Raw genomic sequence first — 15,629 nt, 5'->3', positions numbered from 1 at the left:
TTAAAAAAAATCCAAAATACAGTGCTAAAATGACAAGCTAAATAATGGTTTGCTTCGTGGTATGTGTCAGAATTTTCAAAAGTGGCTGAGGAGCACAGCCCATCCACCCACCTTTCTTAGCTATCACGATGACATGCATGTAGCATAAGAACCCAGGTGGACTAGGTTACAAGCTGTCCCGTGTTTACCTGTCATGTTGCTGGCCATACTTTTACCATCACTCCCAAACACTGTTTGTTCGATAGTCTGCTGCCTGTTTTCATAGGAGTCTGCAGCAATCTGCTAAGAGATTGAAGGGATCCCCTTGACAGGACACCACCAACATCCAGATGAATTCCATAATTACCTAAGTGTTTTGCTATAGCACTATGAACTCATCAGATGTAACTGTGGAAAGCGGCAATGTAATGGGGCTTGGGTGCACAATGTGTAGATACCTGTATTAATATTTTATTGCTTCCCGGTAATTAAAACAATTCTCCAGAGCAGGGTTAGGGATTTAGAATGAAGATCTGAGATTGTTGGGTGGGAGTTGGTGTAAGGGTGTGTGTATGGTGTATGTGAGGCCTGGGCTACACTACAAAGTCAAGTTAACATAAGCCACCTTGCGTTGACCTAGCTGTGCATATGTCTACACTTAAATTTGTCTCCCATTGTTGTAAACTCCCCATTACACTGATATCGTAATGCCACCTCCCCAATTGGCATTAAGCCATGGTTAACATACAGAGGTCGATGCCGCACAAATGTAGACACTGAGTTACTTGTGTTGACCCTAATGGTCCTCCAGCAGCTGTCCCACAGTTCCCCACACTGACCGCTCGGGTCACAATTGTGAACTTCGCTGCCCCTTAACAGCCACACAATTTTTTGAAATGCCTTTTCTTGATTGTCCATCTTGGTGACCACACCCAGCAGCTCTTCGCTGTTGTGTGCAGCTTCCCAGCTGACCATGCCAGTTACACACGCCAGACGCACTCCGGCTTGGAGAAGACAGGAGATATTGGCTCTCTGGCGCCTGTGGAAAGAGGAGGCTGTGCAGGCACAGCTATGGACCAGCCATAGAAATGTGGACATCTATGAGAAGACTGCATTGAGGCAGCAGGGTAAGGGGTAGGACTGGAATCAGCAGCAGTGCCAAGTGAAAGCAAAGGAACTGTGGCAGGCATACTAGTGAAGCCAACAATCAATCCGGTGTTAAGCCACAGACCTGCTGCTTTTACAAAGAGCTGCATGCCAGACTTGGTAGAGACACGCCCTCACAACCACCACCACTCTGGATACCTTAGAGGAGCCCAAGTCACAGGCCCCTGCCATGAACAGCGAGGAGGAGGAGGATGGGGGACATGCAGCCAGGGGTTCCAGCTATGCCACAAGGCAGGACCATTTCAGACTCCACTGCAGTCCAGACAGTCCCAGTGGTTGAGCACAGGCAAGCCTGAGGCAGGGGAAGGAACCTTGGGCATGTGTGTAAATTTATTTCCCATTACAGTGATGGCTCCCCCAACTCAGCAGGACGCAGCCCTCGACTTTTCATTAAGTTACTCCTACTAGACCAGGTAGCAGTACAACAAAGGGAGGTAGCATTGTTATCTGCTTCACTTCCCCTGTAAAGTTAGGCCAGAGAGCCATGCAGAGCAGTTTGTTTAGGTACACAGAGATCCTCCTGAGAAATCTTGATGAAACTTTCATGGAAGTACTCTGCAATCCTCTCCTGAAGATTTCTAGGGATGGCAGCCTTATTTCTTCCTCTGAGGTAGGACACTTTCCCATGCCAGTCAGTGGTAACTTCGGCTGGCTCCATTTCAGTACCCAGGCTAGCCGCATACGGGCCTGAGTGGCTTCGGGATGCCAGCAGCAGCTGTGCTCTCTGTGCCTATGCAGGTGATATCTCCCTCCTGAGGGTAACAATCACCACTGCCTGCGGAAAGTGGTGCCAGTATTCAGTGCCAAGCACTCCGAGGCAGAAGCATCAATAAACATGTCTAGGTATAAAGCTTTAGGGGGAGCAAGGGAAGGGAGTTCTGAATCTTAACTTTCGCTTTCCACAGCGGTACCTCTATGTATTTTATTTGTAGCTGCTGCCTGCTGCTTTTTTGGCCTTGAGGGGTTCCCCCTCTACCCCCACAGAACACCTGAGCCAGATAAGGAGGAGAAAGAAGAGGACTCCAGATGACATGTTCCACAAGATCCTGCAAGCCAGTGCTGCATCAGACTGTGAGCAGAGGGCCTGAAGGATGAACACTGCAGACTGTGTGGAGAAAGAAAGACCAAAGAAGAAAAAGGCCCAGGAAGAAAAAGAGAGGGAGATGCACTAGGACATAATGAGGCTTCTCTGACAGCAAACACAGATGTTGGAGACTCTTATGAACCTACAGGTTCAGCAAACATGGGCTCACCTCCCTTTGCAGTACTCCAGTATAGCATCTCCATGTCCCACCCCCCCCCACCCCCCGCACACACGCACACACCCCTCAACATTGCACATGGCATCAGGGTCTGCATCCCTACCCCTACCACTCCACACCAGGGGACAGTAAGGACAACCACCACATCACATACTCTGACCTGTGAGAGCCACAGTTAATGTATGTGTAGCTAAAATAGACTTGACTGTTCCTTCCTCTTCTTTAATTTCTGTTCCATAAATGTATTATGTATTTGCTTTTAACTGGGAACTGGGAGGTTAGGACCTGGGGGCAGAGGGAGAAGCCCCCGGGAGCTGGGCGGGCATAGAGGGCAGCTGGAACTAGGGGACACAGGGAGGGGCCCCCTGGGAGCTTGGGGACTGGGAGCTGGGGGGGCATGGAGAGGCATTTGGACCTGGGGGGCACAGGGAGGGCCCCCCCAGGAAGCTGGAGGGCTGGGACCTGAAGGCATGGGGGGCCCCCTGGGAGCTGGGGTGCAGGGTCAGGACTCCCCCAGACTTACTGGTCTCTTTGCCCTGCAGTTTTAGATCCCTTCCCACGCCCCACTTCCACACACCTGGAAAAGGCCAGCAACTTCCAGCTCCCATTGGCCAGCTGAGAAGCCATGCTCACCTTCCATTGGGTGGCATCGCTTTCATTCAGGCTACCCATGGAATAAGGAATGGCAGGGCTGGGACAGTCCCAGAGGGTGGCAGGGAAGAGCGTCCCAGCTTGCAGAGTGCAGAGGTGGAACTAGGAGCCAGGCTGGGAAACCAGGTTGGGCAGAGGGAAGGGGACTGCCACTCTGGAGCAGGGAGGCAGGCGCTTCTGCCATGCCAGGCTGCACCCCATAGGCAGAGAGTGGGAACCCTAGCCCCTGGGTTCTTCATCATGGCACCCCCTGAGTATGGTGCCCTGGGCTGATGCCCAGATTGCCCACCCCTAGGATGGCCCTGCACCAAGTAACACACAGCTCCTAACAGGCCCCCACACTGCATGGCCCAGCAGAGCACAGAACACCACAATGCATTACTGTGGCTCACTGGTAAAGTGCTCTTTCAAAGCCTCCCTGAGCCGCATAGCTCCGTGTTAAGCTCTTCTGATAGCCCTTGTGTCTGGCTGTTCAAACTCAGCAGACAGCTGTTCTGCCTCCACCCTGGTGCCCATTTTTCCCCCTTTGCTTCATAGATATTTTACAGGACACAGCAGGCAGCTATAACCATTGGGATATTTTTCTCACCAAGATCCAATCTTGTCAGTAAACAACGCGGGCATCCCTTCAATCTACCAAAAGCGCATTCAACTGTCATTCTGCATCTACGGAGCCAGTATTTGAATCTTTCCTTGGTGCTGTTGAGGTGGCCAGTGTACGGCTTCATGAGCCAGGGGAGTAAGGGGTAGGCTGGGTCCCCCAGGATCACTACTGGCATTTCAACATCACCAGTAGTAATCCACCAGCTGGGAAAGGAAGTCCTTGCTTGTAGATTTTTTAATAGTCCTGTGTTTTTAATGATGTGAGCGTCATGCACCTTCCCTGACCAGCCAACACTGACGGCAGTGAAACGTCTCCAGTGATCCACCAGTGCTTGCATAACCACAGAACAATAGCCGTTTCTCCTGATGTATTCTGGGGCAAGACGGCCTGGTGCCAAAATAGGGATGTGTGCGCTATCTATCACTCCACCACAGTTTGGGAAACCCATTGGTGCAAATCCATCCGCTATGTTCTGCACATTACGGAGAGTCACAGTCCTGCATAGCAGGAGATGATTAACGGCCCTGCTCACTTGTATGACAATGACAGTGGATTTTCCAGCTCCAAAATGATTCCCCACTGACCGGTAGCAATCTGGCGTTGCAAGTTTCCGCAAGAGTGTGATCTCCACTCACTTCTTCACTGTCAGTGCTCCCTCTCATTTTGGTGTCCCTGCTTGGGGGCTGGGGAGAGCTCTGCACACCGATCCAGGAGTGTGGCCTTGCACACTCAAAAGTTCTGCAGCCACTGTTTGTCATCCCAAACCTGCATTACAATTTGATTCGACCAGTCAGTGCCAGTTTCTTGGGCCCAGAAGCCGTGCTCCACCATTTGTAGCTGCTCCGTGAACACCACCACCAACCTTGAATTGGTTCAGGCTATGTCCCACAGCAATCTGCCCTCCAGGAAATCAGTGGGTTCCTTGAGACTCTTCTTGCAGCTCTGCAAATACTGGAAGATTGTGCATGCTGTGCTTGGGACACTCATGACAATAGTGCAGAGCAGTGCTGGCTCTATGCTTCTGTCAGAGATTGTGGATTGCAACCAGTCCTGCGTGGGTTTGTGGGATTTTCAAAATAGGCATGAAAATGATGGGATAGAGATGGCATTATGGGGAGGAGAAGGTTGCATGATGGGAATTTCAACCATCAGTCCCAGTTACCCCAGCACTACTCATTTTTGCCCCACCATGCATTGCCAAAACTTTCCAAAACACGGTGTGCTGGATGGTGGCACACTGGGATACTTACCCATGGTGCACCACACAGTGCATCTAAACAAGCACTCCTGGTGAGCACTCAAAGTGCTGATGGAAGAACTCAAGCGATATACTAACTGCAGCAGCTGTATGCCAAAGTCATTTGCATCAGCAAAAGTTTGTAGTGTAGACATGCACTAAGTAAGAGACATAAGAGAATGGCTCAGGGGATTTAATCTCTAGGTTACCAGACTGTAATATGCTTGACAGACAGGGAGACTTGGACACAGGATCAGAAAGCAAGTCAGTGGCTTAGCTGGGAATAAAATGCAGGTCTCCTGATTCCCAGTGTACTAACCATGCTGTTCATTTACAAAATATAATTAATGAGTTAACCTCGCAGTGGAGAGATAGGTATTTATTATGCTCATTTCCTGGATGGGGAAAACAGGTGCACAGAGAAGTGAAGGGACTTGGTCAAAGGTTGCACAGGAACCCTGATAGAGCTAGGAACAGAATAGAGATTTCCTAACTCCCGGGCCTGTGTTTTAAATATAAAATCATCCTTCCTCTTGAGCTCCTATCCTCTGCTGACCGTGACCCAATTCACTGCCCACTGCTGGCTGTTCCAGCGGTGTGTGTTTAATGAGTAAGTGGTCTCAGTACAGATGCTAAGTGGACATATATCCACACCACAAAACACATCAGCACAACTGTCACTATGCTGGGCGCCTGAGAATACAGCATGCAGTTCTGGGCCCTTTAATAATAGAAAAAGGTCAATGAATCAGATGGAATTCAAAGGAGGACAGCAAGGAAACTTGAAGGGAGTAAGTTATGAGGAACAGAATTTGATCCGGTTAGCTTGGCTAAGCAATGACCAAATGAGACACGATAAGTCTCTGAAGGGCGCAAACACCCAAGAGGAAGACGGGCTATTTGGGGTGGTCCTAGAGGTATAAATACAGTACGAGAAATGGGATTAGGGTGACTATACAGCCCGTTGTGGCTGGGACAGTCCCATTTTTAAGCTCTGTCCTGACTTTTTTTTTTTTTAAAAACAAAAACAAAAATGGACATTTGTCCTGTTTGCTCTTCCCAACTGATCAGTTGTCAAGAGCAAACAAACATATGCCCAGTTTACGAAAAAAGTCTGGTGTGCCTCCCAGGGTTGGGGCAGAGGAACATCGGGGGGAGCAGTGATGTGAGGTGCCAGGCAGCGGGTCTTAGGGGTCAGCCCCCGGTGGCATGGGGCTCAGCCCCAGCCGGTGCGGATCTCAGAGGTGGAGGGTCAGGGGGTCAGCCCCAGCCCAGGGTGGCATGGAGCTCGGGGGGTGGGGGTGGGGGGTCAGCCCCAGGCATGGGCTGTACGGGGCACTGAGCTCGGGGCGTGTGTGTCAGCCCTAGGCTGACCAGACAGCAAATGTGAAAAAACTGGGACAGGGGTGGGGGGGGTGGTAATAGGAGCCTATATAAGAAAGAGACCCAAAAATTGGGACTGTCCTTATAAAATTGGGACATCTGGTCACCCAAGTCAGCCCCATCCCCAGCCAGCGGGGGTTCGGGGATTAGGCCCAGCCATTGGTGGCATAGGCATGGAGCTCGGGGGGGGTGGGTGGCGGCAGTTCAGGCTTAGGCGAGCCCCAGGTGTCCCATTTTTACTTTAGGAAATATAGTCACCCTAAATGGGATGAAATTGAGCAAAGGAAAGGTTACGTTGGACATCAAGAAAAATGTCCTTATAGTGAGATCTACTTGTGGAATAGTCTTGCAGGGGAAGTTGAGAAGTTCCATCCTTTGAGCACTTGAAAAGTGGAGTAGAAAAACCGTCTTAGGATATCCTGCAAGGAGCAGTCCTGCACTGGAAGGAATGTGGATTCATAAATCGAATAGGTCTTTTCCACCTGTAAACTTACATAACGCTATGATAATATGTAACAGCACAATCATTTTACAGTGTAAAAGGAATCGGTTTGATAAGGTTCCAATCCTGCAAATATGTGATTTTACATACATAAGTAGTCACACCAGGTGAAATTCACCTCTGTGCAGAGAGACAGCATGAAGCCTAGGCATTGGGGGGGAAGGATAGCTCAGTGGTTTGAGCATTGGCCCACTAAACCCAGGGTTGTAAATTCAATCCTTGAGGGGGCCATTTCAGGATCTGGGGCAAAAATTGGGGATTGGTCCTGCTTTGAGCAGGGGGTTGGACTAGATGACCTCCTGAGGTCCCACCCAACCCTCATATTCTATGATTTATTTTGAATGCGTATGTGGGACTTAAGTGGCAGTTAGGCCTTATACTGGGGTATGCATATGTGAGAATTTAATTTGTTGTGCATAATATGTGTTAGTGTTTACAGGATTGGGCCCTAAAATCATTCACATAGTTTCCACATAATTCTGCAGGCTATCTAAATATGCCAGGTGACACGAGCTGGGCCCACCTCTGAATGTATGTGCTCAGATCCTATGGTGAGGAGTGTCTCATAAATATGCTAGATGAGATTAGAGTCATAGATTCCAAAGCCAGAAGGGACCCCTGTGATCATCCACTCTGACCTACTGTATGTCACAGGCCATAGAACTTCCCCCAAATTAGATTGTACCATGAACAGTGCACTGGTACTTTCTGAAATGATGCTCTTTTCCCTGGAGTCTCCGGTTCTCCCTGTCTCTTGATTTTAAGCCTCCCTCTAAATTAAGTTTATTGTTCATCAAAAGATCCCTTAAAAAAAATGGACCCAAAAGCAGGATGACAGGAATATCCTTTCAAACAGCTTAATGACAAGTCCAGGACTGATGAACTAGCTGCATGTCTAGGACACAAGCTGATCTTCCTTGGTGAGTCTGGGATATAAGTAGCAGTGCGTGTACTGACACTCGTTCTAAACCTCGGTGTTATTATTGTCAGTTGGCTAGGCTCTGACAAAGAGAGTAAATGAAATCCACAGCTGGGCCTCTCAACCTTCCTGGCAACCCTGCCATCCCAATGGAAGAACAAAACTCAGAAGCCTGCTTTCTGCCCTTTAAATTTTTTTTTTTTTAAGCATGGATTTTTCCACAGCTCAATTTCCTAGCTCCTCATGCTCCTCTTCTCCCTTCCTGAAGGGATTAATTGTCCTTTATTTTCTGTGGAGAAGTAAAGCAAGCGTTCACTAAACCAAAACAAGGGGACATTTGCTTCTACTTCGTTAGTATTGATGAAGATGGAAGGGCAAGTGTTTGATTAACCCTCTTTTTTTCCTGGTTGAGCTCAAGAATGGACTGTCACCCAGGGAAGAACAGTGAAAGGACCACTGAGTGGGCTGAAGATTTTAACTGCCCATGTGGTAGCAATGGGGATTTCTTCATTAAGTGTAAAGTCATAACAGTGAGGTAATTGACTATTGGAACACTTTACCAAGGCTCATGGCAGATTCTCCATCACTGACCCTTTTAAAATGAAGATTGGATGTTTTTCTAAAAGATATGTTGTAGGAATTATTTTGGTGAAGTTCTATGGTATATATTATATAAGAGATCAGGCTAGATGGTCACAGTGGTCCCTTCTGGCCTTGGAATCTATGACTATGAATAGGATGTGTATCAGTTTGTCCTGACATTAAACACATCTCTCTGCAATGCAATAATAAAAGCATCTTCTTTACATTAAGAGTGCAGGTGAGGTGAGGAGTCATCCCTGAACTAGAACCTGAGCCTCCTGCTGGGATGAGTCATTCCTATGCTAGGCTCCAGCCAAGCCAGGAGCTGGTCTTGTGACTCTCTGGGGAGGCATATAAGCCTCATGGGGGAAAACAGCAGCTGAGTCTGTTCAAAGTCGTTTCATGGCTCAGAACAATCATTTGCCTGACAGTGGTGACAAACTCCACAGGCCTCAGCCTGCCCCAGCCTAGCAGCCCGGACCTACTTTTGCCTTGTTCCAGACCTGTTCTTGACTCCAGATTCAGCCTCTGTCCCTTGGCTCCAACCAGTAAGCCTGACCATCCTTGCCTCAGTGTCTGACAGTGCAACTCTAATACTGGACAGCCAGTTTCCATTTAGCTATAAAAGATTGTTTGTTCTATAGTAATAGCCCCTTAATTGCTAAAAATCACAATATGATTGATGCTTATATATCCTATCATATCTGAACAGGATTTTAGCAGTAACCACATGAACTACAGTATATCATCCATTTGCTTTGCAATACAACTGAAATTGAAAATTGGCTCTAATTCCTTTTGGCCATTTAACTACAGTTTGCCTTGATGCTCTGAGCCTAATGTATTGTAACAAAAAAAAAAAAAAAGAATTTCAGATGATGCTGTGCTGGTATGCTAACCATTTAAATATCATTAGATTTATATCTGACATCAGAACTGGCTTCTTCATGAATGCTTTCTGAAAAATATTTAAAGGGCAATGAGAAATGTGAAGTTGAGATTAATTAGCATTTGTGTTTTAATTAATGGAAAAATCCATTTTGGAGGCACCAGTCACACAGCTGACCCATAGTTAAGATTGGGTTGAGTTTTGCACTTAAATATAAAGAAAAGCCACATCTTAGAAGAGTAAAGATGGTGGAAGTCTGACAAAACAACTGCAGTGCCAGAATGCAATGGGCCTGATTTTGAGCTGCTTTACACTGGGGTAACTTTACTGACTTCTGTGGTGTTACTCCTGACTCAAGCCAGCATATGTGAGATTAGAATCAAACTCATTTTTTAATTTTAAAAAGGGTAACTTATTCCCTCAGTCACCCCTGAAGCCCTGGTGGCACTATAACACCAGCAGAAAATAGTAATGTTTTGATTGTTTCTGTGGTCAGAACAGAAGTCTGAAAATACACTGCCTCTGCCCTTTGTGTCCTGAAATCCAGAGAGGGGTAAAAATAATGGCCAAGATTCTCAGCTGTGCATGGTTTCCGTAGGGAGCAACAGAGGTGATGGAGAGCTGTCAGGTTGCTGAAGCATCTTGTTTCTTGATGCAGTTCTGAACCAGCCACTGCCCTGGTGGAGTTTAGAGCAGTCTGGGGACTTCTCTAAACTGTGCCAGATGTTCATAGCTCCCAAGCAGCCACTTATGAAATAAGCAAAGCCAGAGCACAGAGTGCTCTGGACACCCTCCTCACTACTCCTTATGCTCTTTATTGGTGGGGGTGACATAGAAGCTCTATGTGAGCTGGGGACTGTTCCCCACCACGTGAATCCTCAGCCAGTCAGTGTGGACGGGTCTCTGCTTTCTAGTCCCTTTGTGTCACTGAAGCAATGCAAAGAGAAGAGATGGGAACAGAGAATCTGACTCAGCAATGTTGCCTACAGTTCTATTTCCTCAGAGTGGGATCTTGTCAGATTTTATGACCTAGGTCAAGTCTGGCCTGGCCCTTACTTAGATGGCAGCCCTCTAACTTGGTGGGGTTTTTCACCTAGGCAGTTGGTATCTCCTCAGGGGAGAAGTTAAGATTTAGTGTGGGCTCTTGCTAGAGTAGCAGTAGAATCATAGAATATCACGGTTGGAAGGGACCTCAGGAGGTCATCTAGTCCAACCCCCTGCTCAAAGCAGGACCGATCCCCAACTAAATCATCCCAGTCAGGGCTTTGTCAAGCCTGACCTTAAAAACTTCTAAAGAAGGAGATTCCACCACCTCCCTAGGTAACCCATTCCAGTGTTTCACCACCCTCCTAGTGAAAAAGTTTTTCCTAATATCCAACCTAAATCTCCCCCACTGCAACTTGAGACCATTACTCCTTGTTCTGTCATCTGCTACCACAGAGAACAGTCTAGAGCCATCCTCTTTGGAACCCCCTTTCAAGTAGTTGAAAGCAGCTATCAAATCCCGCCTCATTCTTCTCTTCTGAAGACTAAACATCCCCAGTTCCCTCAGCCTCTCCTCATAACTCGTGTTCCAGTCCCCTAATCATTTTTGTTGCCCTCTGCTGGACTCTTTCCAATTTTTCCATATCCTTCTTGTAGTGTGGGGCCCAAAACTGGACACAGTACTCCAGATGAGGCCTCACCAGTGTTGAATAGAGGGTAACGATCACATCCCTTGATCTGCTGGCAATGCCCCTACTTATACATCCCAAAATGCCACTGGCCTTCTTGGCAACAAGGGCACACTGTTGACTCATATCCAGCTTCTCATCCACTGTAACCCCTAGGTCCTTTTCTGCAGAACTGCTGCCGAGCCATTCGGTCCCTAGTCTGTAGCGGTGCATTGGATTCTTCCGTCCTAAGTGCAGGACTCTGCACTTGTCCTTGTTGAACTTCATCAGATTTCTTTTGGCCCAATCCTCTAATTTGTCTAGGTCCCTCTGTATCCTATCCCTACCCTCCAGCATATTTACCTCTCCTCCCAGTTTAGTGTCATCTGCAAACTTGCTGAGGGTGCAATCCACACCATCCTCCAGATCATTTAAGATATTGAACAAAACCGACCCCCAGGACTGACCCTTGGGGCACTCCACTTGATACCAGCTGCCAACTAGACATGGAGCCATTGATCACTACCCGTTGAGCCTGACAATCTAGCAAGCTTTCTATCTACCTTATAGTCCATTCATCCAGCCCATACTTCTTTAACTTGCTGGCAAGAATACTGTGGGAGACCATGTCAAAAGCTTTGCTAAAGTCAAGGAACAACACGTCCACTGCTTTCCCTTCATCCACAGAGCCAGTTATCTCATCATAGAAGGCAATTAGATTAGTCAGGCATGACTTGCCCTTGGTGAATCCATGCTGACTGTTCCTGATCACTTTCTTCTCCTCTAAGTGCTTCAGAATTGATTCCTTGAGGACCTGCTCCATGATTTTTCCAGGGACTGAGGTGAGGCTGACTGGCCTGTAGTTCCCAGGATCCTCCTCCTTCACTTTTTTGAAGATGGGCACTACATTAACCTTTCCAGTCGTCCAGGACCTCCCCCGATCGCCATGAGTTTTCAAAGATAATGGCCAGTGGCTCTGCAATCACAGCTGCCAACTCCTTTAGCGCTCTCGGATGAAACGCATCCGGCCCCATGGACTTGTGCACATCCAGCCTTTCTAAATAGTCCCGAACCACTTCTTTCTCCACAGAGGGCTGGTCACCTCCCCATGCTGTACTGCCCAGTGCAGTAGTCTGGGAGCTGACCTTGTTTGTGAAGACAGAGGCAAAAAAAGCATTGAGTACATTAGCTTTTTCCACATCCTCTGTCACTAGGTTGCCTCCCTCATTCAGTAAGGGGCCCACACTTTCCTTGACTTTCTTCTTGTTGCTAACATACCTGAAGAAACCCTTCTTGTTACTCTTGACATCTCTTGCTAGTTGCAATTCCAGGTGTGATTTGGCCTTCCTGATTTCACTCCTGCATGCCCGAGCAATATTTTTATACTCATCCCTGGTCATTTGTCCAATCTTCCACTTCTTGCAAGCTTTTTTTGTGTTTAAGATCAGCAAGGATTTCACTGTTAAGCCAAGCCAGTCGCCTGCCATATTTACTATTCTTTCTACACATTGGGATGGTTTGTCCCAGTAACCTCAATAAGGATTCTTTAAAATACAGCAAGCTCTCCTGGACTCCTTTCCCCCTCATGTTTCTGAGTAACAGCCGTGTTAGTCTGTATTCACAAAAAGAAAAGGAGTACTTGTGGCACTTTAGAGACTAACCAATTTATCTGAGCATAAGCTTTCGTGAGCTACAGCTCACTTCATCGGATGCATACTGTGGAAACTGCAGAAGACATTATATACACAGAGACCATGAAACAATACCTCCTCCCACCCCACTCTCCTGCTGGTAATAGCTTATCTAAAGTGATCACTCTCCTTACAATGTGTATGAAAATCAAGGTGGGCCATTTCCAGCACAAATCCAGGTTCTCACCCCCCCACCCCCATACACACACACACTCTCCTCTGCTGGTAATAGCTCATCCAAACTGACCACTCTCCCAGGGGATCTTGCCCATCAGCTCCCTGAGGGAGTCAAAGTCTGCTTTTCTGAAGTCCAGGGTCCGTATTCTGCTGCTTTCCTTTCTTCCTTGTGTCAGGATCCTGAACTTGACCATCTCATGGTCACTGCCTCCCAGGTTCCCATCCACTTTTGCTTCTCCTACTAATTCTTCCCGGTTTGTGAGCAGCAGGTCAAGAAGAGCTCTGCCCCTAGGTGGTTCCTCCAGTACTTTGGCGAAGGGGTTGGAATGGGGGCAGGGAAGGGGTAGAAAGAGGTGGGGCAGGGCCTCATGGAAGGGGTGGCGTGGGGGTGGGGCCAGGGGCAGCAATGTGGGGGTGTCAGTGATGCAGCCCTCAGGCCAATGCCCTAGTCTTCAATGTGGCCCTTGTGGTCATTTGAGTTTGAGACCCCTGGTTTAAAGTAAAGGCACTAGGAATTTGGAGCACAGCACACAGAGACATAGCAGAAGCCAGGTTAAGGATTTGGTTTTCCTGTTGGCCACCCCCATGCCATGGGTTGGGTCTTATGCTGTGAGGAAAAAAAATCTCATAAAATGTACAGGTGCAACCTTATTTACCCTGTGATCACCCTCTTACCATGGCTTTTGACAGGGCTTGTCCATCACTTGTTGCTAGAGCAGAACACAGTGGCATGTCTGCTCACAGGACTCAGGAGCAGCCAAGATCACATTATACCCCCCTCCATATTCTTTATCTTTACCTTGACACACTGTAAAATGGCAGAATGATTTTTAAGATGGCCTGGGCCTATGCAATTAAAGGCTTTAAAACCAACAGGGCTATACTGGAGAAATCCTCCATTTGTGTTAGTAAAATCACCATAGGGCCTAGGAGCCCCAGACATGGATCAGAACCACATTGTGCCAGGTGAGGCTCAAACATGGAGCAAACAGATGGTCCCTTTCCCAAAGAGCTTACAATTTAAGTGAGACTTGTCCTGGCAGGTGTTTGAGTCTAATATGTGACTTTTTGGGAGTCTGGTCATTGTACTTTGGATCAAAAGCTGGTTGTGATTTTGCTATGGGGAAGTCACAGGGTAGGAGATTCATTCCCACAAGATGTCGACCTGGACTATTTTTTATAGGTGTTCTCCATTGTAAATCTACAGCAAATCATGTGTAGGACCCCATTTGAAAAGAATTACACTAGATTTGGCTCTTCAGTGCAGTACATTGTAAAGTGTTTTAAGGTGATTTCGATTTCCATGCAAGCACCACAGCAGGGCAGTGCTTTATACATACATCTGTCTCTCTAAAACAGACACAAACAACAATACTTCAGCCAGGGAAGAAAAATACTGCATCCAATGGAAATTGTAGGGGGAAATGAGTTAGGCAGAATGTATTTATAAAATGTAATTTGACCAGGACACTAGAGTTAATAGGCCTTGTGTGGCCATGGGTTCTTCCATACCCAGACCTCAGTTTTACAATCACATCTGGAGCACCAATGTGCCTCCTAACACCATGCTGGCATGTTGGTTTAGTGTTGACTCAGAAGGCAGAATCAGAAGTTTGAGATTCTCCCATCTACGTATGGACCAGGACCACCTGTGTTTAGGACCCAATCTTGCAGCATGCTGAGTCCCTCCTGTGAGGTGCTAATTGATTTAGGTAGGAGTTGTCATTACTCTGCACCAGACAGGAGTAGACCATTTGGGCTTGATCCTATGCCCAGAGCCTCCATTGACTTATCTGGGTTTTGGGTCAGGCCCTTAGTTTGTCAGTTCTGGTGAGATCATAGCAGAAGGTGGTATGGCTGCCTAAACTCTCATGCCCTTAACTTGCGATGAACTTGGTATTAGCCCATTTTTCTAACTGTAGTAACCACAGGGCTGTTTAAGTAATAGAAGGTGATTACTTCTACAGCTGTGACTTACCATTGCTGGCAATTTTAGATATGCACCGGTGACAAGCTTTCTCCAGGCCAGCAGCCATTGGTGATCACTGTCTGGTGTAAATCTAGAGATATAGAAATAATAAGGGTATTACAATAAAAACACAACTTATTAATGAACTAGAAACGATGGGCCAGATTCACTGCTTTGTTTTAGCAGCTTTGCACCTACCCCAGCCACCCAAAGCAGCCGCACACCCAGATTGCGGAGCAGAACCACGTAGCCAGAGCATACTAGCAAATCTAACCCCACTATAAACCGAATGTTAAAGGCTTGATTCACCTCACACATTACATTGGTGTAAATCAGGAATAATGCCACTGAAATCAACTGTGTGACATGGGTGTAAGAGAGAGGAGACTGTATAGAAAAAGAGTAGCATGCATGGCAAAAATGGGGAGTGATGTGGGGGTGCACAACTGGGTGTGTCTGAAAAAGAGGAATTCAGTGCCATCCACAGAGTGCAAACACGGCACTTTGCTAACTGCTCCCCTTTGGCCCTGCTGCTGCTATTAGTCAGGAGCATTCTGGCAGCCACACAGCAGAGCTTTGTTAATGCAGGATCAGCTCCCCCTGCGCTCCCAGTCTTGCTCGCGTCTTTATACTCTGTACTACGCTCCCTGTCTGCACTGTGCAGGATCAAGGCCACCATTAAGACAGTGATTTTTAAAAGAGTAAAATTGGTGTCCATAAGAAATAAAAGGGGATACATTTAAAAAGTCATTTGCCAGCAATTTTTACACAGTTGTATCTGTGTTACCACCCTTCCTCCACTCTCAGAAGACGCTACTGTTTTATCTCAGAAAATGCTGTGTGGTACCTGTTGGCAAAAGCTGACTCTTCATTTGGCCACAATAAGATGGCTAGTCAGAAGTGACCTGATTCTGGGGGAGTTCACTCCATCCCCTCCCCCCTCACTCAGCATGCCACTAAACCAT

At 47.3% G+C, this 15,629-nt stretch overlaps 1 protein-coding gene across 3 annotated transcripts in view; it reads right to left on the bottom strand.

Annotated features, from left to right (window-relative positions):
* The window catches only part of TMEM272 (transmembrane protein 272), a 32,929-nt gene that overhangs the window by 14,510 nt on the left and 2,790 nt on the right, over positions 1 to 15,629 (bottom strand). For all 3 annotated transcript variants that reach the window (XM_027830220.3, XM_037893122.2, XM_043532562.1), the window contains one exon: positions 14,674 to 14,755. In XM_027830220.3, the coding sequence (XP_027686021.1) occupies positions 14,674 to 14,731 (58 nt within the window). In that variant the 5' untranslated portion in view covers positions 14,732 to 14,755. Of the gene's footprint in view, positions 1 to 14,673; positions 14,756 to 15,629 lie in introns of those variants that run through there.

The sequence above is a fragment of the Chelonia mydas genome, chromosome 1, assembly GCF_015237465.2.
Source record: "Chelonia mydas isolate rCheMyd1 chromosome 1, rCheMyd1.pri.v2, whole genome shotgun sequence".
NCBI classification, from domain to species: Eukaryota; Metazoa; Chordata; order Testudines; family Cheloniidae; genus Chelonia; species Chelonia mydas.
The sequence above is the reverse complement of the archived record's forward strand: the minus strand, read 5'-3'. Positions and strand labels throughout refer to the sequence as shown.